The sequence below is a fragment of the Ziziphus jujuba genome, chromosome 6 (assembly GCF_031755915.1).
Source record: "Ziziphus jujuba cultivar Dongzao chromosome 6, ASM3175591v1".
Taxonomy (NCBI): domain Eukaryota; kingdom Viridiplantae; phylum Streptophyta; class Magnoliopsida; order Rosales; family Rhamnaceae; genus Ziziphus; species Ziziphus jujuba.
Genome location: NC_083384.1, coordinates 14476076 through 14488733, shown reverse-complemented (window position 1 = coordinate 14488733; position 12658 = coordinate 14476076). Strand labels below are relative to the sequence as shown.

Below are 12658 nucleotides of genomic sequence, written 5' to 3'. Positions count from 1 at the left end.
AATAATTTTATTATATTATTTCTCCCTCAATTTTCTCGTGATTTTTTTTTCCATCATATGACTTTATTTTTTTAGTCTGTATTTACTGTTAACATGTGAATTACATTCACAGTTGTAAAATTTCTTATCAAATTTCTGAAAAGATCCCCTATGATATTTACAGTTACTTTTCTATTCTAGTTTCATTTCAAAATTTTGTTTTTCTTTTTCTTTCGATGTCCTACTTGATTAAAACTTTGAAAAAAATCGAAATAATCAATAATTTATGCACATTCATTCACATTTTGCACTTTCATTCACATTTTTTTTTTCAATTTCGGCACTTTCATTCATATTTTGCACTTACATTCACATTTTTTTTAAAAAAAAATCAATAACCCCCCAAAAAAAAAATAAAAAATTCCTGTGTCTTCTCTCCGTGTATCCCCCTTCTGACCGGTCCATTCTTTCCCTTCAATTCTCGGTCGGCCATTCAGTCCTCTTCTCTCTTCTCGGCCCTCCCGCCTTCTCTTTCCCCTCTTCTCTTTTCTCAGTCAGCCCTCTCTTCAGTCTTCTCTCTTCTCAGCTGATCACAACACACTAACACACAGCCAATCACAACACACAAACACACACACCAGATCACAAACGCACAAACACACACACCACATCACAAACACACAAACACACACACACCAGATTTGCAGATCACAAACATACAAACACACACCAGATCGGTCTCTTCACAGATCATGAGAGAGGGCCGGCCGAAATCTCTGTCGAAAATTTCTCTATCTCGTTTCCACCGTTATCCACCCAAAAAACGAAACCCTCATATATATCTGACGATTCAGACGACATCCTTCGACTTCGGCAATCCTGACAGAAACTTCCCCTCCTCCCCCCCATAGGTGTCGGCAGTGATCGACACTCGATATTATCGTCGACTTCTCGCCTGTCTCGGTGATATTTGTTTCACTGGCTACATTCATACAATTTTTAAAAACTTTAGATTTTCTAAAAAAATCCTGTAACTACAATTTAGCCAGCCCAATTAATAAGTTGGATATTTGAGCATATGAAAAGCCTATGAAAAGGCTCAATATAATATTATCATGTTATTATTTTATATTATTTTATTTTTTTTCTTTTTTTTTCTTTTTTCTTTTTTCCCCATGTGGGAAGAAATATTTTTTTCCTTGGAGAGAGCGGTTGTGAAGATACTCTCCCTCAACAATTCTCCTTTCTTCTTCTTCCTCTGTTCCCTTCGTCTTCTTCCTCCCCCTCTTTGTCTTTCTTCTCTCTCTCTCTCTCTCTTTCTTTGATGGCATCTCTCTCCCACTCATTCTCTTTCTTTTTTTTTTTTTTTTTTCTGCTTCTTCTTCACCTGTTCGGACAACTTTTCTCCCACACACACACTCTCTCTCTAGATTTGTTACTGAACAAATGAGGAAAAGAGGAAAGACTACATTGGATTGACAACCTCAAATGTTCGCCGACAACCGAAATTTCCATCAAATTTCCAAAAATCCATCGATAAACCGAGACTTCCATCGATTTCAGTCGACAACATCGACATTTTGTGTTATTGTCGGCATTTCCACGACACCTCTGATGAATATTTATTGCCCCATCTATCGATGCCGGTGCCGGTGCTGGTTGAAACCCGATAATATCGATGCAATTTCGGTGATATTGACGACTTTTTCTTCCTTGTGCTGCCCCCTCCGATGACTCGAACTCGGGCGCAAATAGTAGCATGAGACCACCAGGCCAGCCCACTTTGTCTGCACAGAGGTAATGGAGTTGGTATTTGAAAACCATGCCAAGGAGATGAATAACATTATATGCCCCACCTATGAAACGTAGAAGCCTTCCATTGGTTACGTTCATAATTTGTGGGCCCCTAATGCAAGAATTTTGTCCATGTTGGCGATGAATTTTTTACTGTTTTTAAGAATGTAATGATATGTGGTGTAATCAAGGATTGTTTCTCTTTTGTCCTTGGCTAGCTTATGTCAACTCAAGAAAAATAGGGTCAAGAATAATATTTGACTACTTTACCAATTACAGTAGAGTTATTATCAATTTAAACAAATTTATCTTTGTTATAATTAAATGTATCTAATAAATTTAATCTATAGTATTATCAATTAAGATCAAGATCAAAATCAATTTAAAAAAAAAAAAAACTATTTGGCGTCAAAAAATTAAAAATATTTAAAACATATGGAATATTTTGAAACAGTACTGTATTTAACATTAATTATAAATAATAATTTTCTAATTTACTTTTGCCACGTTTTTTATTAATATTTGTTTATTACTTGCATAGATTTTTTTAAATTTTTTATTCTTATTTAAAAAATAATTTTTCTTTGATAATTTTTTAGTTCTTGTACATGTTTATTTTCTTAGTCCTTTTGATTCATGTTGAAAATATTTTTCAGATTTTTTCACTATTTTCATCCTATTAACTTTTTTTTTCTATTGTTTTGAAAAAAATAATATTTTTGTTTCAAAATTTTTTGTACTTGTATTGATTTTTTTAATAAAAATTTTTACTACATTCTATCAAAATTAATTTTTCCTACTTTCTATTCAATGTAGAAATTGTTTGAAAAAAAAAATTAACTGTTTTAGTACATGGTACAAATTTTATTAAAACAATTAGTTCCCTTCTTCTATCAAAAAAATTATTTCCTTTTCGAACATATTTCCTTAAAAAAAAAAAAGAATTAACTACTAATCATATTTATTATAAAAAATTGTTTTACCGATTGTAATCAAAGGTTCAATTGTTTTGACGATTAAAAGATTTTAAAAATTTTACTAAGAATAATTCACTAATTAAAATAAATTTTAGTAAAAATAAATTAAATAGTTTAGAATTTTATAATTGTACATAGAAATATGTGTGTTCTCAATAAAAAAAACTTTAACTTCTCAACAAAAAAAATTTTGAATTGTTTTATGCGCTTCTAATATGAAACTTTTACAAATATCTAATTTTAAATTTTGAATTTATACATGTGCAATTCACTTGCCTTTGTCATCTCCAATTAATATGGAACTAATGCTAGTTAATTATTTTGTTAAATATAATATTTTAATAAATTAAAAATATTAATTTAAAAAATTAATGTTATTGCTCAAACACACCGATATAAAGCATTTGGAAAAGTTTCCAATCCTAGACAATTTCATCACCAAACACTTCATTTTCATTCTCCCTATTTATATATTGTTGCGGAGTCCCATATCCTGCCACTTCCATTTTCCTGCATGAACTCCTTTGACTTTACTGCAAAACAAATTAACAAGAAGGAAAAAGAAAGCAATAGTAATTATGGTGGAAAAGATGGAAATTTGAGTGCAATAGGGTCACATGTTCTCTGAAAAATAAAAAAGAAATTTGAACAATTCAAGAAACAAAAGCATGCTTGATCAAAAAAAAAAAAAGCATGCAGATGCCAAAACAGGGAAGGATAATAAAGAAAATAACTCTTGTTTCCCTCTATTTTAAATTAAATACAAATAACTTTATTATTTTTAATTCAAACGGCTGAGAATAAAAATAAAAAGATGCTTTTAAAATAAAAATAAAAAAGCTACAATTTCTTAAAAAAGAAAAAAAAAAAAAAAAAAAAGGGGGAAAGTTAAAAGGATTTATTTTTTTAACAATTAATATTGTAAAAGGGTATGGTTTCTTTCCGTCCAATCATGAGCCCAAGTCTTCTTTTAGTCCAATGGACGGCTTCACAGACCAAGATGGTCAAATAGGTGAAAGGCCCGCAGCCCATTACGAAAGGCTTAGGAGACAACATATTTAATCTTCATCAAAGACAGGAAAAACATAATAATGATAAAAATGAAACAATTTTTTTTTTTAAAAAAAAAAAAAGAAAAAAAGATGACAAAAAGAGAAAGACTTATCTTGAAAATTCAGTTGGGATTATTTTCTCCCAATTTTTCAATGCAGTTCTCTAAGAATAATAATAATCCAGTTGATAATGATCATTAATTATAATCCTCACATATCTCTGCCTTCAAGGCTTATTAAAAAAAAAAAAAAAATCCGTCTATGTAGGAATTGCATTTTCCGTTAATTACGTCACTAACCTCACTTTGTTTTTTTTTTTTTTTCCCCCTTTATCACCAACACATTAAAGAAGTTATAGTTATGTACACATTTTTTATTTTTATTTTTATTTATTTATTTTTTGGGTGAAGAAATAAGTTACGTATCTAAATTTTAATAAAGTAAAGACGTAATTTTAGTATTAGGCCTAGTACTCGAAATTTTTATCGTCAATACTTTGTTTTCATGAGTAGTGCATTTATGCATATATGTACCCCAAATTGTAGACAAAATCCAACGGCTGGATTAAACGGTAAATATATGAATACATACAACTATATATAAATGATTTGGACCGACCATCTGCCTTCTGCAATATTGAAAAGCTAATTGATATCCAACGAAGAGATGTGATGGACGTGTTTTTTTCTTTTTACTTTGCAATTTGCATGTGTTCATGTCTCACATTTGTCCAATTTTTATGGTACCGTTATAAGGATGAATTAAGAACCCTACCAAGTACCAACCAGTATGAGGGTTCTTCAACCCAGGAAACAGAGATCTTGAACCGGAAGAACGATGAAAACAAAACTATCTTACACATTGGAGTGCAAAAGAACATTCCAGAGGAAGCTTTCTTTTCACTTAACAATCTATGCATTCCAACCATTGATTGTTTTTCTTTCTTTCTTTTTATTTTTCATGTTCATTGAGTAGTTTATTGATCGACTAATTAGGTGAATTTTATCGAATTCTCAAGTGGTCGAACTGCTAATCGATCGTGTGGAGTTGATATAAATACAAAGAATACAGAGAATTTGACTGCTCTAGATATTTTGGATGATATGCAAGTAGACAATTCAGAAGTTAGAAAAATGCTTAATGCTGCTGGAGCATTAAAAAACCCTCATACTGATCAATCCTATGGAATTGATCTGACTAGTTCACAATTTTCTTGGCTTGTGATTGTGCAATATCGATTAAAAGAAGTGAGATCTTCGAGTTCTTGATTGTGATTGTCACAAATTGTTTTCGGAGCCAAGAAAATTCCGAATATAGCATTAACATCCATCAAAATAGCACCTAATATTTTTTTTACTTAGGAAATTCGTTAAAACAGTAATAATCTATCCAATGCATACTGATAATGCACACAGATATTTCCTAAAACCACAGAATAGTGAGTGGTGAATATATATGTGCACACCAAATGGCAGACAAAATCCAACGGCTGGATTCAAACGGTAAATTTGAATGCATACAACGATATATAATGATTTGGACCGACATCAACTTTTCGCAAAATTTTTTTTTTTTTTGAAGAATACACCATTCGCAATATTGAAATCTTGTTGATATCCAATAAAGAGATGCGATAGGTGTGCTTTTTTTTCTTTTTACTTTGCAATTTGCTCACATCTGTCCCAATTTATGGTACCGTTAAAAGGATGAAGGACCCTACCAACTACCGACCATTATGTATATATTTATTTTGATTTGACCACTGCTTCATTTTGCTTCACTGTAATATTGTAAATTAAATTTAAAACAAATAAAAAAATAAAACCTAAATTAATAAAAAAATATAAAACTTAGTACCTAGTCACACAATTATGTACAAAAATTAATTTATCTTGCTCAACACGTAATATAGATTTGAACTCTGCGCTTTGCCATTAGATTATCAATGAGGACAATTTATATTATATAGAGAAATTACAGATACTAGATGGGGAAATTAAGAAGGATTAATATATTGACTATAATGTGTATCGGTAAATTTAATTAATAAAATTCGCAAAAGGAGAATATACCATGCATGAAAAAGAAGAAATCAATAAGGTAGGCATTGATATCGCTTGGTCTAATCATTTAATTACAACGGTCTCAAACAATACAGCTATCTTCACATGTGAGCCTGTGACCCAAAAAATTTACCTTTTTATGATTAACATTTTGACATGGTAAACAAAATACATATGCATCATCATTCTTCTTTCTGCCCCTTTATATAAGCTTCACAGCTTTGGCTATTTTGCTGGCATATAGGAGCTTCAACCTCTCATTCTCTCTCTCTCTCTCTCTCTCTCTCTATATATATATATATGTATGATTTATAAGCGTCTCTCATCCACACCTTGCTTTTAGCTCTCTGTTCTCTCCTGGTTTGGTTTGCTTTTTGGAGGATTTGAACTTGTTATTGGCACAAATCCAGAGCTACTCTCCACTTTGAAGGTATACATTTCTTTGTGGTTTTGTTCTTCTATATGGAACTCTCTTTTCTCTATATATCTATCTATATATTATGCTATGCATATGAGATGGCAGTACTATTCTTGTAGGTGCACTCAGTTTCAAAGTCATTTTCGTTCCTGATCTCCACCTGAAAGCAATTTGCATGAATTTAAGCTACAAGAAAGCTAACCAAACCAATGTTTCATGCATATTTTAGCATTGTTTTTGGTCTCTGCTGCGTTTCTTCGCCTGTGAATGTAATAATTGCAACTTCAGCGAATACATGATTGGATTCTTCTTCCAAAAACAACAAAAGTTCATGGAACTTCAAAAAACAGCAAAAGATCATCCATGTCTACTTTCTTTTTCCTTTTTCATTTTCTATGTGGGATTATGTTCTCTCCAAACAGGTAAATTTTGCAACTCAGATCCTGTATGATTTTTAGTCTGTGATTGTTATGCTTTAGTTTGTTGTCCAAGATCATCTAGAAATTATACATCTACATATATTGATATATACATATATATATATATATATATAGTTTTGATATAGTGAGGAATTTGTGCACAATAACGATGAGGGACAACCATTCACAGCAGCCAGATCTTCATGATATGCTTAATTTGACGGCTTTGGATATCTGCTTTTCAAGTTTAAATTTCACCCCGTGTTGTGGTTTCTGTAACCATAGATTTTCCGTACTGGAAAATCCCCGTTACTAGAATTAATTTGCATTTATTTTTTAGGATGGGAAAAACATAAAGAAAGAAACCAAGGATATGAATCTTGTTAATTAGTTTGAGAACAAATTCCAACCCAAAAGAAACAGGAAAGACTTATGCTCTCTGGAAATTAAGAGATAGCTATAGAATTATATATATCTATGGTAGCCCTCACCTGATTCTTATATTTTCTTAGCTGATACATTTCTATTTTCTGTTTTGATTTCGTTTATCAGTATGTTATATTTTGATGTTATGCTTTTTATATACACCATAGATGTATGTACATAAGTAAACCTGATCTAATATTTTCTTGGCTGATACGTTTCTCTTTTCTGTTTTAATTTCGTTTATCAATATGTTCTACCAATATTTGGATGTTATGCTTTATATGTAGTCTATAGTATATGTACAAAAGTCAATCGTATATGTACAAAAGTCAATCTTATCTAGGCATATAAGTTATAAGACATACTAGCGTCAAGTTCAGAAGTTTATACGCAAAGGAGAGAAAGAGGAGGTATACAATATATTGACTACGGTTACCTTAGTTTGTAAAGCCACTAAGTTGATCAATTTATAATGATAATCTACTATCTGTTTTTTTATACATTTAGTGGTTCTCCTTTACTAATTGACATTTTTTTTTTTAATATTTTTTTATTTTAATATATATATATATTTTTTAATCAGAATGGAAGGTACATTGAATAATGCTGAAGCTGCTCAAAGAGAATATGAAAGCATGGAAGATATCAACGATAGAAAAATGAAAGAAATGAAGGCTGCAGCTGAGGAAGGAAGAGATGAAGATATCGCCAAATTAATTGGGGACGATCCATATGTCCTACAAAGATTTGATCGTGTGCCATACATTAATACGCCTTTGCACATAGCAGCTAAACATGGCCATACCCCTTTTGCCATGGAGATGGTGAGCTTCAAACCTTCTTTTCTCACCAAGTTAAACCCAGAAGGGTTGTGCCCTTTGCTTGTTGCTTTGCAAAATGGTAGAAATGATTTGGCACTTCGACTTTTAGAGGTGGACCGCGATCTAATTCCTTGTGAGGGAAGGAAAAGAACCGTTTTCCTACATTATTTGGCTCAAGAAGGGAACATCGATCTCCTGAAAATGTTCTTAAAAGCTTCTCCGAAATCATTCCAAGATATGACAACAAGAAGAGAGACGGTTCTTCATGTTACTTTGAAGAATGGCAAGCTGGACGCTTTTTACTTCCTGGTTGGATACCTTCAACGAGTCCAGCATGAGGGCTCTTCAACACAGGAAACAGAGATCTTGAACCGGAAGGACTATGAAGGCAACACTATCTTACACATTGCAGTGCAAAAGAACATTTCAGAGGTAAGCTCTCTTTTCACTTAACAAGCTATGCATTCCAACCATTTATTTTTCATTGAGTAGTTTATTGATCAAGCAATTTGGTGAATTTTTATCGACTTCTCAGGTGGTCGAACTGCTAATCGATTGTGGAGTTGATATAAATACAAAGAACACAGAGAATTTGACTGCTCTAGATATTTTAGATGATATGCAAGTAGACAATCGAGAAGTCAGAAAAATGCTTAATGCTGCTGGAGCATTAAAAGCTTCCAACTTGACTATTCCAATACCTTTCACAGCTGATAGTTTAAAGCGTATACCCTCTTTCAAGGAGCGTTTGATAACATCTATCATTCGTTTCAAAAGAGATATACCACATGATACACGCAATGCATTGCTGGTGATCACCGTGTTGATAGCAACAGTCACTTGTCAGGGTTCACTCACCCCACCTGGAGGAGTTTGGCAGGACAGCAACTCATCAACAGCACAAGTTCACCAGGCAGGTAAAGTTATCATGAGTGATATGTCTTTTCTCTTCTTCTGGATCTTGAACTCCATAACCCTTTGGACTACCCAAGTTGCTTTTTTCTTCCTCATTGATGGCCGTTTTAGCAAACTGCTATTCATTCCAGTCTATCTATTCTCCCAGTGCTATACATTTTCTTTGTCATTGGTATCACCAAGTCCTGTCATCTCAGTAGTTATCATAACCATTTCTGTAGCCTTACCACTGACAGTGTTTATGCTGGGGTATTGGTTTTTTGATAGAGTGGCCAAAACACTTAAACGGATGTAATAAGTTAATATGAAGTTAGTGCTTATTATTATTGTTATTATTATTTTTCTACAAATTGTTGAAATTTGGTTCGGTTATTTTTAATTATTTGCTTGAAATTTCATTTTAACAGCATTATCTCACAACATGACATTGACGGGTCCACTGCTGACAGTCTCAACAACAGTACTAATTGCCATTGCAGCCTTCACCAATTTTCCAATGCTGCTCTTGTTCTGTGCTCTCAACATGTTACTGCTTTCTTTCTAAATAGTAAGTATCAAATGTTTAATTTTTAACTGAATTTTTTTTTTTTTTTTTTTTTGGCATTGGAATCTGTTTTCGTAACAATTTAGTTTTCTAATGGTTATAATTCAGTCCATCTTCAGTTTCTTAAAATATCATTGAGTTTTGGTTCTCGTGTTTCTCTCTAGTTTATACATACTCCCTATTTATAATGGAAGTGAGATTTTCTTTCTTCCTTTCTGTTATTGCATTAAAAAAAATTGGCATCAATTTGGCATGTATGTTTGATATGAGAAAGTGTTATGATTAGGAAAGAAATTGGTTTCACTAATCTGATCTGCAGAGGAGCAAAAAGAATGTGATGTCCAATAATAATGTTTTCTGAAGTTTTTTATCAGCATTTGAGAGAGGCTTCTAATATAATGCCCCCATTTGATACATATTCATAGCAATATTTTGAGGTAAAATAGCTACAATCTTTGTTTAAGAAGCAGAGCTTAAAACAAATCCAACTTTGAACTTTCTGATTTTGTACAATGCATATTTTCAAGTAAGGATAATTACTTGAACTTAAATATTTCCATGTTAGAAGTTAATTTACACTTTAATTTTGCAGTTAGTTTTGTGCTTTATCTCACCCACAAAGTAAATAAGTAACGACGACAAAGTTGTTCTCTGTCTAAATTTCTTCTCAGCCTCTCTTGGTATTTTTCACTATTTATAATGATTTTTTTCTTCCTAGTTACTACTTTCTTTTTTTCTGAATTACATTAAGATTTTGATCCAATTTCTTATTATCTGGGACAACATGTCACTAACAAATAGTGAGATGTGGTTTGAGGATTAGAGAATTAATAGTCACTTGGAGCTCTTTTGTTATGATAGGACTTTAGCAAGAATTTGCAACAAAATATATTTATATATATGTATATTTGCAACTGAGATAAAAACGTTGATGTGAAACTATACAAAGATATAAATTAAGTTCACTTTTATCTATTTTTGCTTGCTGTTGTCACAGAAAATCGATGTTGATTTGCTAGTAATTTACCTTGTAATTAACTGCTCCAAATCTACACCTTTCCAAGATTATTTGCAATAGAAATATTGCTTGTTGCAGCTGTAATGGTGAAAAGACTCAGCAATGAACTTCTTATGTCTCTTCACGTACACGAGGAACAATTTGAGAAATATACTTAGATGCATTTCATAAGGATAAGTTGTACTACAATGACAGTGGAATATTAAAAAGAAAATAAAATAACGTGTTTAGAAATTGAGAAATGAAATCTTAGTGTGTATGCAGAGTTGTACATTTTTTTCCTACAGGACGTCAATTTGATCCAGATAAAATCAGTATTTGAAAGTGAGTTATACTATGTATTAGCTCACATAAATCAAAGGAAGATTGCAAAAAAAAAAAATAATAATAATAATATAAGCCGTTATGGTTGCGCACTCCCCATGGACACATTAGATTTGAATTCAAGCTTTGCACCAAGATTGCATTATCAGACTCAATTATGATTTTCCGGAGGCCAAGAGAAGCAGCTGAATATAGAAGCATAAAGGACAGCCAAATATTCAGCTTGAAAAGATAAGTTAGCCGAATGAACAAGACGGTGTAAAAGTAGAAGAGATCCAGCTGAATCTCTAGCAATAGTTCCCATTTTGCAATCTCTATTTTCCACATTATATGAACCATCACAATTTAGTCTAAAGTTTTGCTATTTTTTGCAACCTTCCTTTGATTTATGTATTTTCTTTTTTGTTTCTCATAGTTAATAAAATAGCAGATTGGATAGTCAAGAGCATTTTAAATAGGTCTCTCTCTCTTTGTATTGGAAGTTTTCTTATCTTTCTAAATTTAGAAAGCTTTTATGTGAAGATGTATTCCCTTTTTCTTAATCGAAAATCTCGTTTTGGTTTGGAAAAATTATGGCAGGTTAAAATATATATATATATATATATAAATATATATTAAATCAACTAATTTCTGTAACTATTTTTTAACTATTTCAAAACTGTTAAAACTATAAAAACCCATAATCTATCAATATTTTTGCTCTATCAAAAACAAGCCATTAACTAATGTTACATAAAATATTTTGAACTAACTGAAATCTGTTAATTTTTTTTTTAAAAAAATTTATAAGACTTGAAAAAAATAAAATTAAAAAACTCATAATCTAACACGATTCTTTTCTTGACCAAAAGACAAACATGACTCTTTCTATTTCAAAAATAAAGGACTAAACAATGTCAAGAAAAAAAGCTTTAAATTAATACCAAAGTAGTAACCTTAATATTATCTTGGTTTGATTATGATTTTTCTTTTTTTTTTAATCGTTTTTTTAAGAAGATCAATTCTAGCTCTTCTCCTATCCCTATTAAATAGAATATACTTTGCTAAATCTTCTTCATGTAAAACCACTTACCTTATTTAGGTCAAGAAAATTATATTTTAGAAATCAATTTCCTTTATATTTAAGTCTTTTAAAATGGAACTTAATGATAAAATATTACACCTTACAAACTCATAATCTAACATTTTCATTGCAATTTCAAAAATAAGTTATTAAATGCCATGTAAAGAACTTTTCAACTACAAACAAAACAATTATTTAGAAAATCAGGCACAGGAAAAGTTGAAATTAGCACTATATAAAAGATTTATTATTATAGGTTGTTTCTTGGCAAGGAATAGGTTATGAACAACAAAAGCAAAATGAAATGACACAGGAAGCATAGTTCAAGTTTTGATTTATATTGTTCTTGTTGATACCGGATATAATGATTTCTAATTCCAATGATAATTTAGAGATGGATAAATCGATATTTTTTTAAAAAAGTTATTCTATAGACATTGTCATTTAATTGTGGATTTATTAATTATTTACAAATTTAATCAGATTAAGATTAATATATTAAACTTTTTTTTTAGATTTATGAAATAAAAAAAAATTAGGTGACTGGTATATTCAAATCGCCGTTAACAATCAATTATTTTTCCTAATTATAGATTACAAATAAAATAAAATGAAAAAAAATTGGGTGGGCGGTTGTAATGGGCCGCTAAGGCATTGGGACCGTTAACTGTAGAGTCATGAGTTAGTAGTGGAGCAGGGCCAGACTTTACTCATTCCATTTGATTTTCCTGAACACCCCTTCAACTAGCACATTACCTAACCCTCTTTAAAGGCTCATCACATGCTGGGGCCATATAGGCTCTCCGAGCCCACAAATATACTATCTAATCCACACAACTCTCGAT

At 31.3% G+C, this 12658-nt stretch overlaps 1 protein-coding gene across 2 annotated transcripts; it reads left to right on the top strand.

Moving 5' to 3' along the window:
• The first annotated feature begins 6091 nt into the window (after nucleotides 1–6091).
• On the top strand, nucleotides 6092–9563 carry LOC125418837 (ankyrin repeat-containing protein BDA1). 2 transcript variants are annotated; one of them, XM_048463479.2, is made up of 5 exons: nucleotides 6092–6295; nucleotides 6403–6705; nucleotides 7712–8381; nucleotides 8485–8862; nucleotides 9272–9563. In XM_048463479.2, the coding sequence occupies exons 2-5, from the start codon at nucleotides 6647–6649 to the stop codon at nucleotides 9287–9289; spliced, it is 1125 nt and encodes a 374-aa protein (XP_048319436.2). In that variant the 5' UTR covers nucleotides 6092–6295; nucleotides 6403–6646; the 3' UTR covers nucleotides 9290–9563. The 2 variants fall into 2 exon arrangements, with proteins under 2 accessions (XP_048319436.2, XP_048319434.2); XM_048463477.2 differs by having other exon boundaries at nucleotides 6094–6295; nucleotides 8485–8866.
• The last annotated feature ends 3095 nt before the right edge of the window (nucleotides 9564–12658 follow it).

Coding starts and splice junctions, on each gene's coding strand:
- LOC125418837 (XM_048463477.2), top strand. CDS start 6,647: ATGTCTACTTTCTTTTTCCTTTTTCATTTTCTATGTGGGATTATGTTC. Junction 8,382..8,484: donor TGCAAAAGAACATTTCAGAG/GTAAGCTCTCTT, acceptor TCGACTTCTCAG/GTGGTCGAACTGCTAATCGA. Junction 8,867..9,271: donor AGCACAAGTTCACCAGGCAG/GTAAAGTTATCA, acceptor TCATTTTAACAG/CATTATCTCACAACATGACA.